Raw genomic sequence first — 23,545 nt, 5'->3', positions numbered from 1 at the left:
CCGCATAAGTATCCTCGTTAAAAAACACCAGCGCAAGTTTCTCGCAAGGAAGTTTTTAGATTTTTTTATAAATAGCTGCACTCTTTGACACTCCAACAGACCGTAAGGTTTGTCGCTCGATTGATTGATGATTGACTTCAATTTTAAATTGTGTTAAAAGGGTTGCGTGAAAAACACACGCTTTGTTTTTGGCTTATCGCATTCCCTGGGTGGTTTTGCCAATGCAAAACCTACAGCAATCGCACGGCAAATTATGGCCCCCGCTGTAACTTGCACCATAAACCTCCCTTTTTTATCGGCCTTGGTGCTATTTTTTACAAAACATGGCCAGGAGATATTGGTGCAATTGCATTCCGATGGGCTTCGACTGCAGAATGAAGGACAAATGCGTTGATAAGGGCCTCGAGCAGGCTGCTTGATCGGTTACAAAACATCGCTGCCGCGGTGGAAAAAGATAACGTCCTTGGCAGATTGGATAGCCAAAAGAAAAAAAAGCCTCCAGATCACAGATTGCCAAGATCATTGTTAGTGTTGCGTCCTATCTGGTGTCATGTCGTGTCTGAGTGTGCCAGGTGGATTGTGCAGAGATTGAACCACGATGTTGCCAGGAGTTTGACACCTATTTGTAAGACAAATGGGTGCCTATTGACGCAGAGTTTGAGTATTCTCACAATTCAACAGGCATTCCCTTTAAAAAGAGCTGGGAAAGCAGTGAAATTCCTTATATCCTTAAACATTCCAAATTTAAAAGAACATTTCTAAAACATTTTTGTAGAACTGCTTTTTGTATTTAGCTTTTTGTCCTTCCTGTGCACCTCCGATTAGCGCAGTTGGCTATGTATGGTGCGAAAGAAGTTTAACATGCATACGTACACATTATGCCCTATTCCTATTATACGTGCCCCAAAAAGGATCAGCGCAAAAGCCTATCGTCCACGTGACAAATCACGTTCCTGTCCGAGCCTCTGCTTTGGTAAGAGGAGTGACCCCAGAATTGACGGAATATTTTATACAATCACGAGCGTCTATGCACGCAGGATAAACAGGTGCACTGGGATTCCGGCTGGATTGCACGAGTTATTTTTTTAAATATTTCTCATTGTCTCTTTGCTTTTTGGAAATGTTTTATTAACTTCTGGTGGGAGATGGGGGGGGGCACGTTAACAAATTAAACCGTTTATTTTCTCTCAAACGCGACTTTTCCGTGCTGGGAAAATGTGCCCAAAAACGTGTTTGTTTGACCTCGAGTGACCCTTTTAAACACAGGGCACTCAAGTGGGCTTGGTCTTAAATGACGAGGATTTTTAAGGGCAGGGCCAAGCTAGACACACGGTGGTGTGGCAATAGCCAATGCTCGTACCCTGTGCCCTACACTTCTTACAGACGCCCTAAACAAAATGTTTCGATGGCACTGCCTTTCAACTGCATGGCACCACCAGCCGTCGAAATACACACCTTGCCGGGGGTCGGCGGATCACTGGTGGATCGCGTGCCGATTGAGTCGTGGTGTATTTAGCATGGTTGGCTACATACGGTGCGAAAGAAGTTCAACATACAAACATATTTAATAGTTTAACACGTAGGCTTTCGCTACCAATATTATTCATAATAAAGGTTTTGGGTTAGATCGCGTAAGTATAAATGTGTCGAAACCCTCCACCACCCGACACGGCTAAACAGCAAGGGATTTGTCACGTAAACAAAACGCCAAATAGTTACTCCTTCATCCCACCGGTGTGTTGAAGAGTGAATCCACAACATTTACAATCTTGGAACCTCCAAGTTCAACCAGTCTACACAACGAAGGCTCATTCCTAGCAGCGGCTTTAGCCGCACCAACTTCACAACAATAATAATAATATCCAGGGGCCTGCCTTGGCTCCTCCCACCCTCAACCAGTATATATACAAGGACGGTTTTCTTGGAATTTCTCTTACTTGATACAGCAATCGTGCTGTGATGGTTCCACCTGAAGACGGAAGCTTGTGTTGCCTCTGAAACGTCGTGATTTTTATTTTATTTTTATTTTACTTTTATTAATTTAAATTTTTTACCTACGTGACTTTACCGAACAAACCTAAGAATATGAATCCTTGCAATCACGAAAGCTTCAAATCTAGAATGAGTATGACGTTTTGCTGGTAATTACATCCAGCATTATCGGGCGATTTTGTTCGGTAAAGAATCGCCAGATTATTATTATGATTATGATGAAACATATTTAATATTCCACTTACGGGGCAACCGGGTGGTACACGCAGAAAATACTCAGTACAGCAGGTAGGTTTCTGATATCTTTGAGAGAGCTGTTCTGCCCGCAGATGTTTCCAGTTTCCTATTATATGTGAACAAACAAAAAAGTTATTCAAATATAGCAAAATATAACCCTAGAGAATATATTTTTAATACTCGGTGAGGTCAAATTAATACAATGCTGAATTTTATTGAACCCAGCGGTAAGAGAAAGTTGGGATTTCATTTGGGGCCACCAAAGTTTACGTGCTGCACTTAGGCATATTCGTCGATGGAGATACTTTGTCTTTTTGTGTGGAAATGAGGGTTATGTTGTCAAGGTCAAAGTTTTTGTGTGCTCATAAACCCCAAAGCCCTCTGGGCAGTTAGATTCATGCCCATAATTTGTGGTTAGAATTAGCACTGTTCGTTCAGTCACTCTCTCGGTCACTCACATTCACCTATTACATGTGACGCATGCATTTAAAACGCGTGCGATTAGAAAATAACGTGACGTTTAATCAATTCCTTTTTAACACCATGTTTACCATTGGCAATGCTTGCGAATCGTCGAGTTGCAAAACCGCATGCCACGGAGCCTAATGCAGTGGAACAACTCTCAAGCACCTCCGATTAACACGATTGGCTACGTACGGTGCGAAAGAAGTTCAACATACAAGCATTAAGTTGCATTTCCCTATAATGTAACGAATGAGGTATTTCACCCCAAACAGAGAGCCACTGCTTCAGTTGGGACTAATTGGAAAGTCATCGCTGGCTACCCGTTTAATAATGCTGTTAGTGCGTGACGAGGAAGGACGAGAGAGTTTTCAGACGAAGGATGCCGGGCAACTTGGGTTAGGAACTGCATTGTGACAGGGCACTCGCGCTGAGTTTTCCACAAAACTTGGGCGCAGCATCCGCTGGGTAATAAATGCGTTACATATTTATGTCCTCCTGTTCTTGGGTCAGTCGGGGTACGTTAGTTCTGAGAGAAAGGCACCTTTAAGTGCAAAAGAAAGGTTTTCATATGTTAAACTCAGCGTAAACTGAAACATGACATTTATATTGTACTGTAAACAATTTATGTTGTCTAATATTCTGGTTTATTGAGAATATGAAATGAAGATATATATATTTTAACATGCGAGTGAAACATTTTGTGAGGTGTAACTAAATAACCCCCAGCCGTGGATTGGCAAACAGCTATAATATATATACTGTACAGTACTTGCCAGCTAAGGCATTTTCTGTGCCAGGCAGTGCTAAAAGAGCTTAGTTCAGTGCGTTTGAGAATTGGGCACACTAAATGAACTATCTTTCCGCAGCAATGCCCCATTAAGTCGCAGGTCTTTCAGGAGGGTTCTGATTTTGGATGGTTTGAGCGTTTGAGGATTTTTGCGATAATTTTTTGTGTGCCTGGAGGAAACTGCCACGTGCGAGTGAGGGGACAGCGCGCAATTATTGGCATCTCCGCCAATGAGTGGGTGGATGGGTGACACAAGACAAAAATCCTGGCCACTTCGCACATTTTGCAGCTCCTCCGCCATGTCCAACCTCTAGAATAAGCAGCTAATGTGTATGTATCTATTTGATGATAGGGTTTTCCCCTTTTTTCTGGCAACAAAACAGGCGTTAAGATGTTAAACCACCAAACTGAAACCTTTTACAAGGAATCATGTCTGCATTAACCACAATACTTGTGGTCAGAATGCAAACGAAATACACCTTTTGGCGTCCTCTGATCTAGCACCGTTTGAGACGAGGCTCAAAAGAAAGCTGTCTCTGGTGTGGACCAATCAGTTTCAAGGACAACGCATATATTGTCAGTGTTTTTTGTTTGCATTCTGACCACAAGCATTGTGGTTAATGCAGACATGATTCCTTGTAAAAGGTTTCAGTTTGGTGTTTTAACATCTTAACACCTTTTTTGTTGCCAGAAAAAGGGGGAAAACCCTATTATCATATTTTGGTACTTGCAAACGAGGTCCCATGATATGTATTTGTTTGTCCAGAGCATTCCTGCATCGCACCACTAATTTCAATGAATGAGCGGTCATTTGAAAGCGTACGATATGCAGTGCAGTACATGAAAACGAGATCAAAATAAATCAATGCGTATTTCACCTTTAACAGGGTCATTTGGCTTATCAGCTCTGAATGGAGGTGCTTATCCGCTATACCATTTACAGGAGTCCTGCGCATGTCGTGGCTCTGTTTCATAGGTGTGTGACTTTGAGGAGGGGTAGCCATTGATTTTAATTGATGTAACACGATTTTTGTTCCTGGGTAGTAAGTGTTATTTTCTAATTGGTTATGCCTCAAAAGTATAGAAAATGGCTATTATTCCCCATAAACGTTGCTTTTGTGACCAGGACTTTACGTGAAGGAATGACACAAATGCACATTTTCCCATTGAAAGTAAGTACATTTCAAAATATCACTGTCCTGGTTACAAAGCAAAGTTTGTGGGGAATAATAGCTATTTTCTGTACTTTTGAGGCATAAGCAATTAGAAAATAACACTACCCAGGAACAAAAAAACATGTTTTTGTTACACAGTGGATCATTGGGTCTTCCACTCTTTTTGTATAAACTGTTGAGTGGTGAGGGTCAGGTGAGTTGGTGGCTGGTGAAAGGTGAGTGTCAGGTGAATGCTTGACAAGGGTCAGGTGAAGTTCATGAGTGCCGTATCATTTCGGCCATAGCCTGGGATGCCCTCTGTATGTCTGATAATGATGACAATCTAAAGTTCATTGCTGGTTGAAGGCCTCACCACTCTATGTCAATTGTGGAGGATGCTCGTCCATACTTCACCGTAACGGTCAGTGCTAGTCTAGATGTTACTCTCCACCGATGTTAGCCCTGGCCAGGAATCTAAACTAACTAAACTAAAACTTCTTGGTTCTTTCGGTAAAGTCACGTAGAATGGAAATAATAAAATAATAAAAATAAAACATAATAAAATGTTTTATTGGAAATAATAAAAGAATAAAAATAAAACATAATAAAATGTTTTATTTTTATTATTTTATTATTTCCATTCTACGTGACTTTACCGAAAGAACCAAGAAGATGAATCCCTGCAGTCACGAAAGCTTTAAATCGAAATTTAGACTAAAACTGTTTTGATTTTACCAGGTAAGGCCCACTGAGCTACGTAGCTCTTTTTAAGAAGCGACCTGGCCACAAATGATAGCTCAACCAAGTGGCTTTTGTGGAAATTTACAGCAGCCAAATACTCCAAACGCATGTTTATCCTAAATGTGAAGTCAAAAACCGGATGACCCCGAGAAAAATCCACGTGACCACGGGAAACGAGATATGCAAACTCCAAACATATAGGCGTTAGGATTGGGATCGCACCCACGACCTCCTTTATACCAGGCGAGGTAGTTAACATCTCTCCACTGTGGCACCCAGAACTTGAATCGAACTTGGGCTAGCGGCTACCAAAGTCGAGATGCGTTCACCACCACTGCTCCATGCTCATCGCCTGCTGCCTCGCATTGTTCATCAATGGGTTTATGGTCACGTTCGCAGTTTGTTTACCGTGAGCCACCACCGTTGTTACCAACCCTGTCGCCAAATACACACTCATCCGTTGTGGCGTGACCCCGGTAAATAAAAAGAAAAATGCATCAGCAAGCAGCCTGTGGATGATTTAATAACTCTGCGTCTCCGCACATCCCCTTATGATTGTGGCATCATGTACAGTAACGTTGCAGCAAGCCTCTCGTTTATGGCCGCGATTGCGCACGATGATGTGAGCGTCGATGATTGCCTCAAGTCAAGGCCTGGAGCAGGCTCACAATCACTAAGATAAGAAAAAATTGCTTTAAGAGAAGCAAAAAAGGGCCTCAGTCGTTCAGTACAGATCTCAAGCAGTAAAACGTAATCACGAACAGCCCGTTGATTTAGTTGGAATCCATTGATTATTTGGGCTTAAGTCTTGCAGCCTTCACATTCAACTGAGCATTTCACGGCATTTGCTATTGAATGTAAGACGAGGAACTTGATATAGACCCGTGCCTCCGATGAGCACAGTTGGCTACGTAGGGTGCGAAAGAAGTTCACTATTGAACGTGCAGACCCAGTGTTGTGCCAGTCCATGATTGAGTATATTCCACATGAAACCAGCAGTGGGCGTTGTCTTAAAGCTGAAACAAAAGAGCACAATGAATGGCAGAGGCAGTTTTTATGTTTAGTGTGAAAGGGCCCAAGTTACCTACCCATATTTTTACCGATGTGGCCGTTTCTCTGCTGAAAATTAGTTTCCGGAGATGACCAAGATGCCGTCTGTGCTTTGTGAACCTGTTAAAAGTTGATTTGACGTTGTGCAAACCCAGCAACGTCTCTGTTGGCGGCCTTGAGCCAGCGGTAAAAATTCCACTTTTCGCCTGGTGGCGGTGACCTTTTCCGCTAAAATAATTGCATGTATTTCACAATCATTATCACCAGGTGAAATGTATATCGTGGCTTTCACAGTGAATGAGCCCAGTTAGAGTGAGGTGAGTGGTTCCTAGAGCAAAGACAGCTCCTGCCAGCAGTAGATTTAGTAAAAAAATGTTATTCATTTAACTGGGAGTGATATGATATTTCCCACTACCAATTGCATATAAATTGTCTTCCTAATCTTGGTGAAAGAGCAAAGATGGACTCCCTACAGACAACAATGAATCGCGCTTAGCAAAGAAAAGCCATAGAATGAGACCTCATGCAGTTTGTCGTTAAATTGACTTATGTCCCCTGTTCATCAGACTACGACTCGAAATTGAGTCAACTTTTCTCTCTGTATCCAACACCGTTATTCCAATATCACCTATTGCATATAACCTTTGATTTATTTGAAATTTATTGGAACGACTGTTGATTTTTTTTATCTGTTGTGTAGTCATCGGTTACCAATAGATTTAGCATGAAAGAGATAGGTGTTGTTTAATTTTCCTAATGTTTATTTCAACTCTGCTATTGGCTAAATGTCACGATACGAAGCGTCCGTTAAAAACTGGCACAGCACTGCGTTACCCGGTGCTAGAGAATGGCTCGTGGAATGTGATTTGGCATAACTACGTCTGAGAGCTCTTCAAGTAACCTCTTATCGACACTTGGGCTACTGCACTTTCCTATGTGACCTGCTGCAGAGATGGTCATCACATGGCTGTCAAACCAGTTGTTTGGCCTTTCATAAATGAAATCATGTCAAGTTAAATTAAAGATGGTCAAACAACTCCCATGACTGACACGGTGTGGGGAGGCCTACAACGAGAAGTGGATTAACAAATAGCCATAAAATTGTCTTATTAAGTAAGCAAATATTTAAAAATTAAAGTTGTTGTGCAGATTTGGAATTCCAGGCTAGCTGATCAAACACAGGTGGCTGCCTTGATTTAAACCAAGAATCTCAACAGTGCTGTCTGAGCCCTAAGCCACCATATTGTTTTATTCTATGTGGTAACCCAGGCCTTGAACCCAGGATTATGGCATTGTTCACGCAATGTCCTCACACAAACACGACGAAACCTCTCGGCCATCCAGCCACCTCTCTAGACACGAGGTTTTCACAGATTTTGCTTTGACACAAATGGCAATAGTGCTTTTATTTTCCTAAAATAGAACTATTTTTTTATTTTACCTAGTAAGAAGAAGGGCCCGCTGAGCGATATAACTCTTTTTCAGATGTGACCTGGCCACACATGATAGCCCAAAGAAGTTATTTATCACGTGGAAAGTTATAGCAGCCAAATACTCTAAAACGCATGTTGATTCTAAATGCGGAGGGAAAAATCGGAAGACCCAAAGGATTATTCATATGACCACGGGGAGAACATGCAAACTTCAAATATACAGGAGGCGTCAGGGTCAGGATCGAATCCATGCCCTCCTGTATACCAGGCAAGGTAGTTAACATCTCGCCACCGTGGCACCCCTATGATGCATATGATATCACAACTGGGAGCTCCTGCCCCACTGGTCTAATAAGCAGTGGTTGTTTCCTGTGAGATGATCTGAAGGCACAGTGTTTAACACTGACCAGGGCCTCCAGCCTTGCATTTAGATCTTGGCTATCGATGACCATATTGAGGCAATCCATTACTTTACCGATTACCAGTTCGATTACCAAATGATCAGAAAATAGTTGCCACTAGACAGGCGGTGATCGGTAGGGCTTGGTGAAGTAATCGACATCATCGTCCGTGTTAGCTGGGCGTGGCCTATAGGGGGTTTCCTGCCTTCGGGAGCCTGGATGTCCAGGAGGCTGCTCATTTTTCAATTTAATCCAGCTCTCTGATTTGGTCACCTGGCCGGATGGCACTGTGGTTAGAGTGTTCAACTCACAACTTCCCGGTAAGGGAGCAACTCATCCCATCATCCCCGCTGGTACCCATAGAAGTAACGACTGCCTTGTGGAAAGTCAATAGCTGTTGTTCTATTGCAGATACTGACCTTTGCCATAAGAATGTGGAATTTCTGCCACTGGGTATTTTTGGCCACCAATAGAGTTGAGGATGGCCACATGCTTGATTGAGCAGGGAAACACCTTGACTTGACTTTGACAACCTCCAGTCTGGCGCTAAGGATTATGGCACGAGTGTTGTTGATGTGGACCTGATGCTGCTGCTATGTCAGACAGCTGACATTCAGTGTGCGTGACAAAGCTCGCACGAACAGCCCGTTAATCATACTCTACCGTGGGTCATTATTACTGCTGTCAAGATGAGCATGCACTATAAACGGAATGCTATTCTGAAAGCAAATACGGGGCAGGACGTGCATGTAAATAAATTGGACGTTTTACGAGCAAGGAATGGCGAGAGAGAGAGACAGCTTAACTTATTTTTTTCAACGACAGCAGCAAGGTGAATTGAATCACAAAGGACTGCGTTAGTGAGTCGAAAGTGCAGCAAAGTAGGGCCCCGCTTATAGAATAGGCTGTGTGGAGCTCAGTGGTGAGAGCTTGTGTAAAGATATTCGATGGAGCACGTGTCTATGCACGTATGTTGGACTTCATTCGCACCGTACGTAGCCAATCGTGGTAATCAGAGGTACGGGGGAAGGACAATAAAATAAACACAAACAGCAGTTCCAAAGAAATTAATTTTGAATTGAGATTTAAAAGTGCATAGCTCCAGTGGGTTCCTGATATCAGAAGGAAGAGCGTTCCAGACGGCCGCAGAAGCGAATCTGAAAGCGCGCGATGCGGTGACCGTCTTTGTTCGATGGTGAGCCAAAAGCCGCTGCGAAGATGACCGGAGTGTGCATGATCGATTATGCTCCTTAACGAGATCAACACGTGGTACCTACTTGTCAAGCCGTGTGTATGCAGTTCATGAAAGCCAAATGCACTCGGCGCAAACTCAACACATTACTCGCACGGGATCCCACACGCAAATTAGCGCGGAAACAGCATCGCCTGAAGAATTTGTCGCTTTCAATAAAAGCAATCCAGTGTATATACTGGACATATGGACACCATGTGAAAGCACAGTTCTCATATAAGCAACACATGCTTACATTAACCAGGTGGGGAAGGGGGGAGATGAAGGGACATTTCTGATACAAACACACAACTTCAGATATAAGCACTGCTGGCCTTGCTCGTAATGGGTGTGCTTTTATCCAGAGTCTGCTGTAGTACTTTATTGTAACTTAGAATAATGGTATTTAGCGATTCGGACTGAATGTGCTTTAGATAGTCAAATTGAGATGTTTAAAGATTCACACAATCCCAAATAAAACACCTCTAGTGGCTATCACCTTGGTTCATGTCCTGGGAAGTCCGAAATAAATTTCAAGCGTTGTTAATGATACAAATTTCAGAAATACCCCAATAATTTGTTTTAACTGTGGTTTGAATGCCATATTTATAATTACATTGCTTCTAGTGATGTTACTGTAATACTAGGGTAGCGTGCCTACAAATCACTTTAAAGCAGTGCTTCTTAACCTGGGGTGCACGCTGTACCCCCTGGGGGTGCGAGAGACAGGGCCATATTTTTTTAGAAGGTAAATAATTGAAACACAAATTAAACATGGGCACATAAGTACAACTACTTTGATGATTGGTTTTTTACCCTTCTATCTGGCAACAAAACTGACTCCTTTTTTTACAAGGAGTCATGTTTGCATAGACCACAATACCTGCAGTCATAATGCAAACTAAAACATAACTCTGATAATGTATGCACTGTCCTTGAAGTTGATTGGTCCACACCCGAGACAGCTTTCCTTTGAGCCTAGTCTCACATGGGTTGGACCAGATGACGCCAAAAGGCGCACAACTCAAAGAAAAAAAAGCTTTCAGTTTTGTTGCCAGATAGAAGGGTAAAAAAACTATTATCATATTTTTTACTGGCAAATGAGGTTCCAATGGTACAACTACTTTGTTTCATGAAGCCTATGTATTTATTAACATGATAAAAAAAATTACGATTGAGAATCAAAGGTGGGTAGAAGGCTGCAGTGAAGGTTAAGAACCGCTGCTTTAAAGTATGTTGTGGGCCTCAGGTAGCTTGGTGGTCCAAGGGGCGAGCGACACCGAGTCGGCATCTTTGAGATTCTGTCGAATTCCAGATTTCAGCTGCACGTGTTTAGGCCACGTAGGCGTTCAAGTGGAACGAATCGCTGGTCTCAGACGAGTCACCAATTGCTGCATGAAAAAACCCCACAAACATTTAATTTAATTGATATCATAGCAGCCTGAAGAATTAAGCATTTTGCTTTCTTTGACTTGCAATGGAAACTCACTGTTACAATTGGAGGCCAAAAAAAAAAATCTATGGGAAAAGGAGAGGTGGTGGGGAGGGAGGAAAAGTTGCACAGCCACGTTTAAAATCCACAGAGCGGGTCCCACACAAGTTAAATATGAATTCAGAGTGGCCGTGGAAACAATTAATTCTTAACCCTTAATAAGCTGCACACATTTGCTTAAAAAAGAACGGGGCAGCAAGGTGGGGTAGCGGGAGTGAGGCGGGGTGGGGCGAGATGAGACCCTTGGTTGGATAAGTTATTTTTTTTCACGTTTTTTGTAATTATTACTCAGCGAGGAGCAGTAATCGTCGGTGGAGGAGCGGGGCACACGCACACGCACACACTCACGCTTGGCACAGCGCCTCCGTGAACGATGGGTGGCACTGACCTCGCATCTGAGCGCCTGCTCACCCACGGCGACACGCGCGACCCTCAGCTGGGCTTTCATGTTTGTGCCTCAGGAAAGCCAACATTGAAAGAGTTTCCGTGCTAAAGTATAATTTCCTGATCATCATCATCGTCGATCATGATCGAGCCACTGCTTGACGAAGGCCTCGTCCAAGCATCCGCCTTCTCTCTCGGTTCCACGTTGCAGAAATTCATCTAGCGCCTGGACAGAAAACGAATTCATCGCTGCATCTCCATGGTGGAAGTCCTCTCAGCCGTGTTCTCTATTTTGGTTGCCACTCGGCCGTTAGTCTTCACCGCCAGACATTGTCCCTTGTGACCATCAGCCATCGTCCCTTCTCGACATGCATTGTCCTCCTCGAGCACACTGACTGTTCGTAACAGTCAAGATGGCGTCTCTAACCTGCGTCTATTCTCTAAGACAGCGGATCCAAACATATGCGGTTTATGGACCACTGGTCAGCAAGACCCTGGGACGTTTGCCGCGGAAGTGTGGTCGACACTATTATTTTCAAGAAACGCCATATTTTAATTGAATGGAGGGTCCTACCAGTTCAAAAGAACTGCACTGAACTACTTTTCTTTAGAACTGCTTTTTTGTTTCTAGTTTGCCGTCCTTCCCCCGCACCTCCAATTAATTAGCACGGTTTGCTACGTATGGCATGAAAGAAGTTCAAAATACAACCATACATTTCGTCTTGGCCAACCGTCAATAAATGTAGAAAATGTGGGCAACCGATAGGAATGAAACAGAGACCCGTTTCGTCCTTCCGAGCATTTGTTCTTATTAGGACTCCAGTTGTGTCTTTATTGACGGTGCGCCAAGACAAAATAACCCCTTTGCAGTTCTTCTGAACTGGTGGTTTCGGATAATGTGTAAGACTCAGAGGGGTTCTTAACCCTTGTTTGTTTCCCGGCCTGCACTCATATTTATCTGCCGCGATGGGGTTTGCTCTTCGTGTACAGATTCAAATGAATGCACGGTGGTCCGCTGACACCTATTGGGGGTTGTCGGTGGTCCGTGTGTCCATAAAGATTGCGATCCACTGCACTAATGCTTGTCATGGCTTAAATCATTCTAATAATTTCACGAAAAGTTGAATATGAATATAGAATATCGTAGCAGTGTGTGTGTATATAATGTTATATAATACAGCATATAAATCACAAAAAAGTGTCCGTCTTTACAAACATTGGACGGTGCTTATCTCTATTGGTAGCCTTGAGGAAATGGTGTTGATTTCATATCCCTATGTCAGGAGCCAGTTTATCCACTGGACGTCTGACAAATGGGTAGAACGTTAATCGGCCCCAGAAGGATGAACATTTTCCAAATTCACTCCAAATCACTATTAACCTGTAGAGCTGAGTTCAGATCTCTAAAAACAATTCCGCCACCATGGCTGATGGTTATGAGACAGGCACATGGCAAATGTAGAGTGTTTGTAGGGGTATACTAACCAGGAAGTAATGTTACTTAAATCCAGTGCTTATGTTTGTGGTAGTAAATGTATTGCATTGTGCATGTAAGAATGCATCCTTTTGATTCGGTGGTGCAATGATGGGGGTGCCACGGTGACGAGATGTTAACTATCTCGCCTGATATGCAGGAAGTCATGGGCTCGATCCCGACCCTGATGCCTGTATGTTTGAAGTTTGCGTGTTCTTCCTGTGGTCGCGTGTTTTTGCACGAGTCCTCCGGTTTTTCCCTCCACGTTTAGATTCAACGTGCGTGTGAAGAATGTGGCTGCTAGAAATATCCACGTGATGAGCCACTTCGCTGCGCTGTCATCTCTGGCCAGGTCCCTTCTGAAAAAGAGCTGCATAGATCAGTGGGCCCTACCTGGTTAAAATAATTATTGTTTTTATTATTCTTTTTATTTTCACCTACGTGACTTTACCGAAAGAATTTCGATTTAAAGCTTTCGTGACTGCAGGGATTCATCTTCTTGGTTCTTTCGGTAAAGTCACTTTACCGAAATAATTATTATTTTTATTTTCACCTACGTGACTTTACCGAAAGAATTTCGATTTAAAACTTTCGTGACTGCAGGGATTCATCTTCTTGGTTCTTTCGGTAAAGTCACTTTACCGAAAGAACCAAAGAGTAAAATAAAAAATTGTTGAAATAGTTAAGGGTTGATTCACAGAAGAGACTTTGTAGTGATGACGGCCGACGGTCAAGACTAATTATGGAGTGGCATCCAAAGCAGGGACTCTATCTGAGAGTATATCCACTGCTGCGGAGATGGAGAGATGAAATCGGTTCGTGTGCAGGGGCTCGATGGATTGTTGAATCGCATAACTGTGGGAGATGGTGATGGCTTGGTAAGCCCTTAAATCAGCAGCGGATAGAATCAGAATCTATATTTTGAATGCAGGAGGAGGAATCTAATGAGCTTATGAAGCTCTTTTTCACCAATATCCAGTATGGGCAGGGGAGAAAAGCATTCGGCTGCAGATATGTTTTGCATGATGGATTCGCGTGAACCCTGCAACCGCTGAATATTCCACATGCATTGCAAAAGCAAAAAAAGATAATTAATGACATGCTTAGAATCTGGCTACCGGTTATTGTTTAGATACCCGGCCAGGTAGTGGAAGGACGTGAGTTTAAACTCCCTGGTCAGCTCAGGCCATCATCAGCCCTTCAGAGGGAATCATCTTGAGCAGCACCGTGGAAAGTTCCCAGTGCTTGTCCGATTAGCACAGTTGCCTACGTATGGTACAAACATACAATTGAAACAATTGTCCCACCATATTACATGTACAGTCATTTGCAAATCAACTGCTGGATGAGGGCCCTCCACACGCCGCCGTGGGTCATGGGTGTTATTTGACCGTACTTCACCACGTTGGTCAGTGTAGATTGGGTGAAGGTGGGGCGTGTAGCACAGCAGTGCTGCACAGCACTTCGGTGTGCCTACATTGGGATGTTTGGCCAACTCCATTCACGTGAAAGAAAACCCAGAGCACCGGGAGAAACCCCACACGTAAGAGTAGGTGACTCTCTTATCCCATACAGATGGGAGTCCACATTTCTTTTGCCGTACCGCATTCTCCCGGCGAGCCAGGGTTACGCGGCTCCTCCACATCCACGAGAAGGGAGCTTTCGCGACATTCCCGCAATCCACCAACCCCTCACCTCCACAGGGCTGGATTTCAGGCGTGCGCAGCTGCCGCTGCCGGCTTACGAGATCTGATGAGATGGGGCGCATTACGTCTGGTTTGGTCGCAGGCAGAACCCCCCGCTATCGGGACGCGGAATTCCTCCCGCTCGGCACAGCCGACAAATATGAATAGTGCGTCATTGCTGGTTCGAGCAGGGGATCACATCTTTGACTTTGACTGTTTAAACACCTCGGCTTAACGGAAACATTTTAAATCAATACATCCAAACGCTTAAACGTCCATTAATTGTCCTGAGCAGTGGTGGACAGCCTGCATATCTATCACGGGTGCCAGTCCCTCCAACTGAGCAAGCGCTGTACTTGACCTGCCGTGTAAGTCTATTCTGACCACCACGGAGGGACAATGGGCTGAATTGACCCCAGATTAGGATTTGAACTCGTGACCTTCTGATTGTCAGTTGAGCCACTCTGCCGCTGCTGCTGCTGTCGCAATTGTCCCCCGGAGTTATTCCTGGAAAAGAGAGAACCCGCTCCCTGTTAAAGCGGTCGCGCTGTGTGTCTCTCTCTCCCCGTGTCCCTGCGCTGAACGCAAGTCCCACGTGTCACTGATAAGATAGCAGCGGTGGCGTCGTCGGAGGGATCTATTGTCAGCACAATTTCTGCGTTTATTGTATTATACAAGCCGTAGGGGTGTGGGCGGGTGGGGTGAAGGAAGGCGAATGAGGGAGATATCAACGTTTATCGCAGCGGTGGTGAAATTTATGCGTGGCAAATGTCACAGTTGGCAGTGATGTTTTTTAAACTGTTTCACAGCAAGAGGCTGCGCTGGTAGTTTCTTTTAGAGCTGTTGACTGCCTCTGCACGGCAATTTTTTTTTCTCCCTTTAAAGGAATTTATCAGCAAGGTCAAAAGTAAGTCGAGTTCTTGGGTAGTGTTAATCTCACAACAATAAACCGGGTATCTTGAGTTGGGCTGCATATGACACAACAGTTACACGTATATCTTACATGTTGTGTTCATGTAGTTTGCGTTCCGTGTTACATCATGACATTTTAGGTACATAAGTTAATCAATAAATGAGGTCTGTATCACCAATAAAAAATAAAATTTCTTTTCAGCCAATCAGCCTCTGGGACTTTGAAAAAGAAGCCCCGAAGTAATGTATTACTCAAATACACATTGAGGCTTCTGCCAATGACTCAAGGCTGGTTACAGACAGAAAATCCACATTCCTACGGCAAGGGAAAAGTCTATCCATGAGACATCCACTCTTGAATCCCCACAAGGTGATTCCATCAACACTGGAGAGATGATAGGTGGAGTTAATCCCAACCAGGAGTTGAACCGCAGCATCGGAATGCCACTTGCTTTTATTGCTGAGCCAACTGGCCGGATAGCAGGTCTTTCTGAGTCTCATCAGCATAGCCGGCCCTGTTAAATGAACGCCTGATGTTATGTATTTACGTTGGACTTCTTTCGCACCGTACGTAGGCAACCGTGCTAATTGGAGGTGTGGGGGGAAGGACAATGTCACAGACGTGGAGGGTACCCTAGAAAGATCCGTCACTGTCATCGTTAGTCATGGATCTCTGAGCAGCAGCGTACACTCCTTTTTGATGAACAAATATGAGCAGATTGAAATCGATTCAAGCACACCCTGAGCATCATTGTACTTAGAGGATGACGATAGCTGCATCAAAGCAGCCCAAAGTGCCTCTACCTAGTGAGCAATGAGGTGGCACTCACCTCAGTTGGCGGCCCTGAGGCAAGAGGTGGGAAGTCACGTAGGTGAAAATAAAATAAAATAAAAATAACTAAATAACGACGTTTTGAAGGCAACACAAGCTTCCGTCATCAGGTGGAACAACCCCAGCAATTTTTTTTTTACTTTTGCTGCTGTTGTTCCACCTGATGACGGAAGCTTGTGTTGCCTCCGAAACGTCGTGATTTAGTTATTTTTATTTTATTTTCACCTACGCGACTTTACCGAAAGAACCAAAGAGTATGGATCCTTGCAGTCACGAAAACTGCAAATCTAGAAGAGGTGGGAATTTCGTATTCCCATGAAATTCTCCACAGCAGACAATGGCAGTTTACTCCAAAATAGAGTTGGTACTTGTTTTATCTACCGTGAAGGGACAGTGGTCTGAGTTAAGCAATGACCAGCATTCAAATTCATGGCTTTCCAATTGGGAGTTACACCACCACGGTGCCACCAAGTCAGATACGCGTGAGTTAAAGTCGGCCATAAACAGCGGTTGGTGCAAAAGAGCAAATTCTGTAGCACCTACTCAGCGGCGTTGTGGGTCAGGGAGCGAGCGGAGAGGTGAAGTTCTCGCCAATTAATGTCTTTCACCTATGAACTTTACTTGTGCGAGTCTGACTGGAATAAGGAGAGCTGATAAATGTGTGTTTGTGGAATCTACCATGCTATCGCAGGGGTGTCCTAGCCCTGCATGTACACATGTACATTGTTCATTTGCGTTAGTCGTGAAATAATTGGCACGTTTAACCTGGGGCATACTATTCTATGCAGGGACTTACACTGCATGCATGGAGGTACACCTGATTTTGTTTACAATCACAGGCACCTAGAAGGTTTAACCAGGGAAAATTGTGGAAACGATCATTCAGAAAACTCAATACTGCAACTCGTTTTTATTGAATTTACAGAATGAAAATAGTTTGTGGACCGACAATATTTGCATTTCTCGGCTGATAATGATTTTAGCATTGCAAGTCAGTTTTAAAATGTACAAAGACCCATAACTTTTGCACGTTGTTTTTAGATGCGTGAATTACCCATCACTTTGCATCCTCTAGGCTCATTTGGTCGATCAAAATCATGATGCAACCACGAGGGCACTCGTTTTTTATTTTAATCACCTCACTGAGTCTCGAGAATAAAAACATTCAAAGGAATCGCTTGACAAGTTTGGCTGTTTTTTTTTTCGCTTGTTTTTCTGCGTGGGATTCAGACTGTGGAGTGCCCTGAGAAAACACATACAACACTCAAGCCCAACTGCACAAACAGCCCGCCATAAACCTACCGCGCTGCACCGCCTTATATGGGAACCGCAGAGCACCGCAGATAGGTGTCTCGTACACTTTATGACTCCCATCTCTGCACAATTCACCAACCCCACCTCCAAACCACTGAAGTACAGCGAAGTTTCAGTGTCCCTCACCAGCGAAGGTGGCCATTTAGTTTGCGTGTCACGTGACGCGTGATATTATTTTTCACGCATAGGAAATGTATCTTGCGCCAAAAAGCACAATTATTTCCATTTCATTTCTGAAAGTTACATTCATTAGACCCGATTGGCTCCCTCTCAAGTCCAACTATGGCGGAAGAGATGCACAATTGGCGAGGTGAATCTGGTAGTTAATACCTTTCTCTAAGAGCCCCCCCCTTGCCCCATTGCCTGCTGAGTAATTGAAGGCCGTGGCTGGGCTTGTGGGGGGGTGGGGAATGGTGTCTGGGCATTGGAGCCAGGCAGGGTGTGCCTCTGCGTGTCAGCCTGCAATAACTGCATCTCTTGCCGCGATAGCGCTCGCGATAGCGTCCCCCCACCCCTTCCCCTGCGCCCGATAGCACCGCTGGGCCTGCCCCTTATCACCGAAGGCTGCCAGCTTTATGGCACCTGCGGGTTTCTTTTGGGTTAAGCGGCAATTTTTGGGTGTCGCGGCAATTAATCGCGTTGCTGTAGCCGCCGCTCCTTAACGAGGAAGCGTAGGAACGGCGTTCACCTTGACGAGAGGCTGCCGAGTCCTCGCGCGACGAGGTTTGACTCGACAATCGTGGGTGGGGGTGGGTTGGAGGCGGGGGGCGCTCCTCAAGTCTCGCCTGTGACTCGTCCGCGGCGAAGCGACTGTGAAGAGCAGATTTACTGCTGCGTGCGTGATGCCAAAGGCTGATTGTCATTCCGTTGTATTTCGATGCCTTGTTGCGCTGTGTCGTTTCAGTTTACGTGCACAGGGCACAGGGTATGTTCTGTTATTGTAGAAGAGATTTTGGTATCGGTGGCCCTCGTGCGTATCTAATTATGCCCTCCTTAGATGAGTGAGAGGATTTAGTCGATCGATGTGGATTTGGGGGTTGGAGTGGTTTGCGTGCACTGGCGGAGCCAGTGGGGGGGGGTGAGGTGGGGTGGCATGTGCCCCCCCAGTGATCCGATCGAAATCCCTAATTTCGATCGGATCATTTGGGTTTATTAGTAATAAATCGGCATTTTGCGACCCCCACTGCCACTGTGTAGCATATTATTACGTGCCAGGGACTCTATGAGATGATAGGACAATAGTCTGGGTCCATAATTGGCAATAAGTAACGGCAAAGCAGTTATAAGTGACTCAGAATTGTGCGCAGTTGCGTATACAGGACACGACTTCCCTGAAGGCAAACACCTTCAGCGAGCGCGATGCCGATCACACACGGCGGTTCGAATTCGACCCTCGATCGATGGCTGCGCCATCGCTGCACACGCGTCGAATAACAAGCAAGGGACAAGTCCTTACTTACTACCAACTCCTCTATCATTTTTCATTGCTGAAGGGGTTGCCCCCCCTACCTGAAAATCGTGGCTCCGCCATTGTTTGCGTGTGATTTTGCATGCCTCGTGCCAACTTTCCGCCGCTTTATTAGGAATGCCTGGGGCATGATAAATCAATAAGTAAAAAATATATGAATAAAATGAGTGACATTAATAAGGTGGCTGGATGGCTCTGGAGACCAAACTGACTCAACTCTTTTGAAGCACTGAGCCATTTTGGCTGAATCCTGGGTTTGAGTTTCAGTCCCTGACTCTGACTCTGTTGGTTAAACCAGGTTCACAAGTATGGTGAGTTAATGAAGTACAGTAAAAAAATGTAGTCAGTTAATGATTCAGCCTGGTTGCAAATGACTCCATGAAAAGTGATGAGGTTGAATTTGATTATTGACTTAATTCAAGGTAAGCCCTGTTGTCAGTGCTGAATATTTATCAATATCAGATCGTAGCCACACAGATGGCATGGGGATGGCATCAATAGAGTTCATACCAGACATCTCACCTGTACCTGTGAAAGAGACACCGTAATAAAATTTGCTCCACTTTCTGCCCATGCAATCATAGGTAAACGACAAGGGCACCCTCACTCTCTTCAATACCCTCTGTGGACTTGCCCCTCGCCTACCTCTCCAATCTGGCCTCACTCTATGACCCTTCACGGCGATTTCTACTCCAGCAATCCAGAAGCCCTCTCTCAAAACTCCCAATCAACCTGATTTCAGTGTCAATGTGAGGGGGGCATTTCTACTCTGCAGCTGCATCCTAGTCTGGAACTCTCTCCCGCTAACGGTTTGCGTTCTTGCCACCGTTCCACGTTCAACTTCCATAATGAAAGCCTTCACGTTCTTCAAAGCCTGTGACTGACTGACTCCGTGCAATGTCTTCCATCGCACCCTCTTGTACCGTTACCGTGCTTCTCTGCCCTGTCCGCTGCCCCCGACAGGATCTTAAATTGCACCTGGAGATCTGTGAAAAAGAGCTGTATAGCTTATCAGAATCCCCCAGTATAAATGCATATTCTGATTCTGATCTCCTGGTTAAAAAACTAACAAAAACTATTTCCTAATTGATGTGCAAGGTCCCCCCGTCATTTGCAAGGTCATGCGATGCGGTCATATTTAGATGCTCTGTTTAAATTGATTTTGGGGTTTTTTCTTCTTATCACCATTGCTGAGCACAGGCCCAAAATGCCAAGCAGCGATCAATAGACAGCACCATTAAACTTGATTCGAGTGCATACATTTCTTGAATTTATAAATTTCATAAGAACTGGGGAAAAGGGACCGATGGGAGTGAATTCCAAAGTGGAGCATTGCGTGGGAAGAAGCGTAAAGAGAAGCGTTTAGTACGCATGGCATGAAACAGTCAGTCTTGGTCGTGGCTGTGAGATCTGGGAGAAGGAAGGAAACGATGTTGCATTTGAACTCACAGCCTCCTGATTATTCTTGTAATGGGAGACATTTCCCTGATCTGGAATGTTGAGATTGAACAATATTTGGTGAGGTGTGATTTTTAGTTATTCACGACAAAACAGATTGTGCTATGTACGATAATCCTTATCACTTATCAGCACTCTGTGTAATCCATTACACTAGTAAAAGGGAGATGTTTATTGTTTTACTATTGCCCTGTGGAAAAAAAAGTTTAAGAGCGGAGTGCCTAACAGCCAGGTTATTGTTGGGTGGGCTTTTTTAAGCTTCACTAAATGCCTGATCTTACTCAGTCTTAAGACTTCCTCTTCATGGCTTTTGTGCAAATTACTACACCAAAAAAAACCACTCATTCAAAGTCAAGAGATATAAAACCAGCTTGTAGGGGATGCATACGACGAAAATTATAAAGAGAAAAACGTAACGTCATTCCACCTGCGCTACTAGAGGTGTGCAAAAACAACGACAGCAATTACAAAGATGGCGTGCGTACGAAGGAGGTTGAGTGGCTCAATGGGCCTAACGCTATGCCCGCCGCTGCTGTCAGTGGGATCGCCCAGAGGGGTTGGGTTGGGGGGAGGGGTACGGGAAGAAGGCAAAAGGGGAATACTTTTCCTGGGCCTCATACAAATGAGCCCCCCCCCCCGCCGCCCCCCTCAATGGGTCTGTTTTTACTTTTTTGACGCGAATAAAATTTGCGGGGCCAAAAGAGGCACTCTGCCGCAGGCCTCCACAAACCTGAGGGCGGCATTTGGAATGTGACGGTGCGTTTCCACGCTTCCGGACTTCTTCTTCGTGTCTCCTGTCCAACCCAATATTCTGCGCAGGCCACTGCTTTCCGGTGTTGGCATTGCCAAAAATGCTTGGGGAGTGCATTGTGGTGCTGCAAGGCATCTCAGGAGATGGTCCATTCTCTTTGGTTTTTTCGGTTAATTCACGTGACTTAACCGAAGTCACGAAAACTTCAAATCTAGAAGATGATCCATTGTTTGCTTCTCCTGACAAGTGCATTGTTCGGTTGCGCAGAAGCCCCATGATTTCATGAGAGAGATTTCATGAGAGAGTTACGCTTCCGGTTTTTCGCCTCCGCATGTTGAGAAACGTGAGATATAATTTGTGGTTGGGTCACTTCAGTGGGCCTTACCTGGTAAAATAAAAATTGTTTAGTGTTAATTTAGTTTTGGTTTCCTCCATAGAGAGGAAACGGGTAAGAGGCCACATGTTGGGCAATGGCTCCTGTGCGTGTGAAAAAGGGAAATTGTCAGAAATGTCACGGATTATGAATTTTCCTCTTTTTGGGCGATGTTATTGACAAATGTTTTGCGTTTGTGTTATTTGTGCTCATCCACCGCTGCCAATGCAGCTTCACAGTTGTTTTTGTTTAATTATGCATTGATACTGATGCTTTAAACACGTGACGTAGTAGCGGAGGGTAAACGTGTGCTGCAGCCAATTGATGCTGGGTATGAGTGATGTTGTGTGTGGCAGAGCGTCTCCTAGAAACTCAGAACATCTCCTAGCAACACGTAGCATCTCGTCTCCTAGCAACGTGGAGCGTCTTATCGCCTAGCAACGTGGAGCGTCTCCTAGCAACACGTAGCATCTCGTCTCCTAGCGACGTGGAGCGTCTCCTAGCAACGTGGAGCATCTCATCTCCTAGCGACGCAAAGCATCTCTAGAGATGTGGAGCGTCTCATAGCAATGTGCAGTCTCCTAGCGATGCAGAGCATCTCGTCTCCTTGCGACGTGGACAATCTCGTTATCTAGTGACATGGAGCATCCTGTCTCCTAGAAACGCAGAACATCTCCACCAGATCAAGCGCCTCTCGGCCGCTGCGAGGTCGTGCGCAGATCGTGCCGAGCCGCAATAAACTCAGCGCCACGATCTCTTTGAACACGGTAGCCGAGATTACCTGCGAAGTAACAAATAAGCATTCTACTAGAGTGCCATAAAAAAATTGGTCGGGGTAGAGAGGTGGTGAGTGGGTGGAGGGTGGTAGGCAATGGTTGAGGAGTGGTGGGGGTGTGCAGTTAGAATGGCTGTAGGTGTTGGTGGAGACTGAGAGCGCAGGGAGGGACCAGGACAGGAGTCCGGTTAAGCATTAACGAGGAGTGCATTGCCCGTTCGGAGTTCCTCCTCCCCGTGTCTGCTCACCTTGGGGGACCGCCTTCAAACCCTGCCCCTCGGCCCACGCGTGTGGAGTAGCCAAGGGGGCGTTGAGCATCAATATAGAGCTTTACCTCCACTGCCAATTTGCCACCTGCCAAAGGGAGAGAGAGAGACAAGCATTCGTAAGCAGTCACACCTGCAACAGGCACTAATCCATGAGTCTCCGTCAAGCCTGGTCCTTAGAGTAATACGTGCTTAGGTATCTCTGTGTATATATTTAATACAAGCGGAAGCAGTATAAGTACATCGATCCTCCACCATTCGCCCACACCGTCTATATGTACACGGGCACGCACGTGTAGGGCCCCTTGTATAATGCGTCTGTCGGGGAGCGTTCTGGGCATGGAGATGGCCGACTACTGCGAGTCCCTGGACCCGGCGTACACCGCGCTGGAGTTTGACAGCGTGCACATGCTGCCCCCCGCCACCAGCCATGGTAAGAGCCCCCCCCCCCGGGGCGCCCCGCGGATCTCATCGACGACCTCCACCGCCGTCCTGCCCCACCGTCCGTCCGGAACCTGCAGCCGGTCCTGCGAACAGGACCCCCCGATTACCAATTGCTGCGGTGTTAAAATTTTACGGAACGTGAATTCGTATTTTTCTATTTTCAAAGTATTGCAATCCGACTCTTTGGAATCGCTTGTACTATTAAGGGGCCGATGAGTTGTGTTTATATTGTGCGGTAATGCCATAGCATCTCAAAGTGCATTTAAGTTCCTTTGGTCAGTTGTACAATAAAACAGAAAGTGAAAATATCCCTTAATTGACACTGATTTATGTCGAAGTTAAGGGAACTAAAGTGGTTTTACGCATCTGACCCCTGGACTTCAGACGTAACAGGAAAGTGCTCTACGACTTAAAATATTTGTACTG

The 23,545-nt window shown here is 45.0% G+C and overlaps 1 protein-coding gene across 8 annotated transcripts in view; it reads left to right on the top strand.

Moving 5' to 3' along the window:
- Window positions 1-23,545, top strand: part of LOC144723348 (hepatocyte nuclear factor 4-gamma-like) — an 82,131-nt gene that overhangs the window by 31,886 nt on the left and 26,700 nt on the right. Inside the window, exon 1 of one of the 8 annotated variants that reach the window (XM_078602079.1) lies at window positions 22,562-23,108. The exons of the other annotated variants lie outside the window; for them this stretch is intronic. Within the exon in view, the coding sequence (XP_078458205.1) occupies window positions 22,988-23,108 (121 nt within the window). The 5' untranslated portion in view covers window positions 22,562-22,987. Of the gene's footprint in view, window positions 1-22,561; window positions 23,109-23,545 lie in introns of those variants that run through there. 8 annotated transcript variants of the gene reach the window in all.

The sequence above is a fragment of the Lampetra planeri genome, chromosome 17 (genome assembly GCF_965212315.1).
Source record: "Lampetra planeri chromosome 17, kcLamPlan1.2.h2, whole genome shotgun sequence".
Lineage (NCBI taxonomy): Eukaryota > Metazoa > Chordata > Hyperoartia > Petromyzontiformes > Petromyzontidae > Lampetra > Lampetra planeri.
The sequence above is the reverse complement of the archived record's forward strand: the minus strand, read 5'-3'. Positions and strand labels throughout refer to the sequence as shown.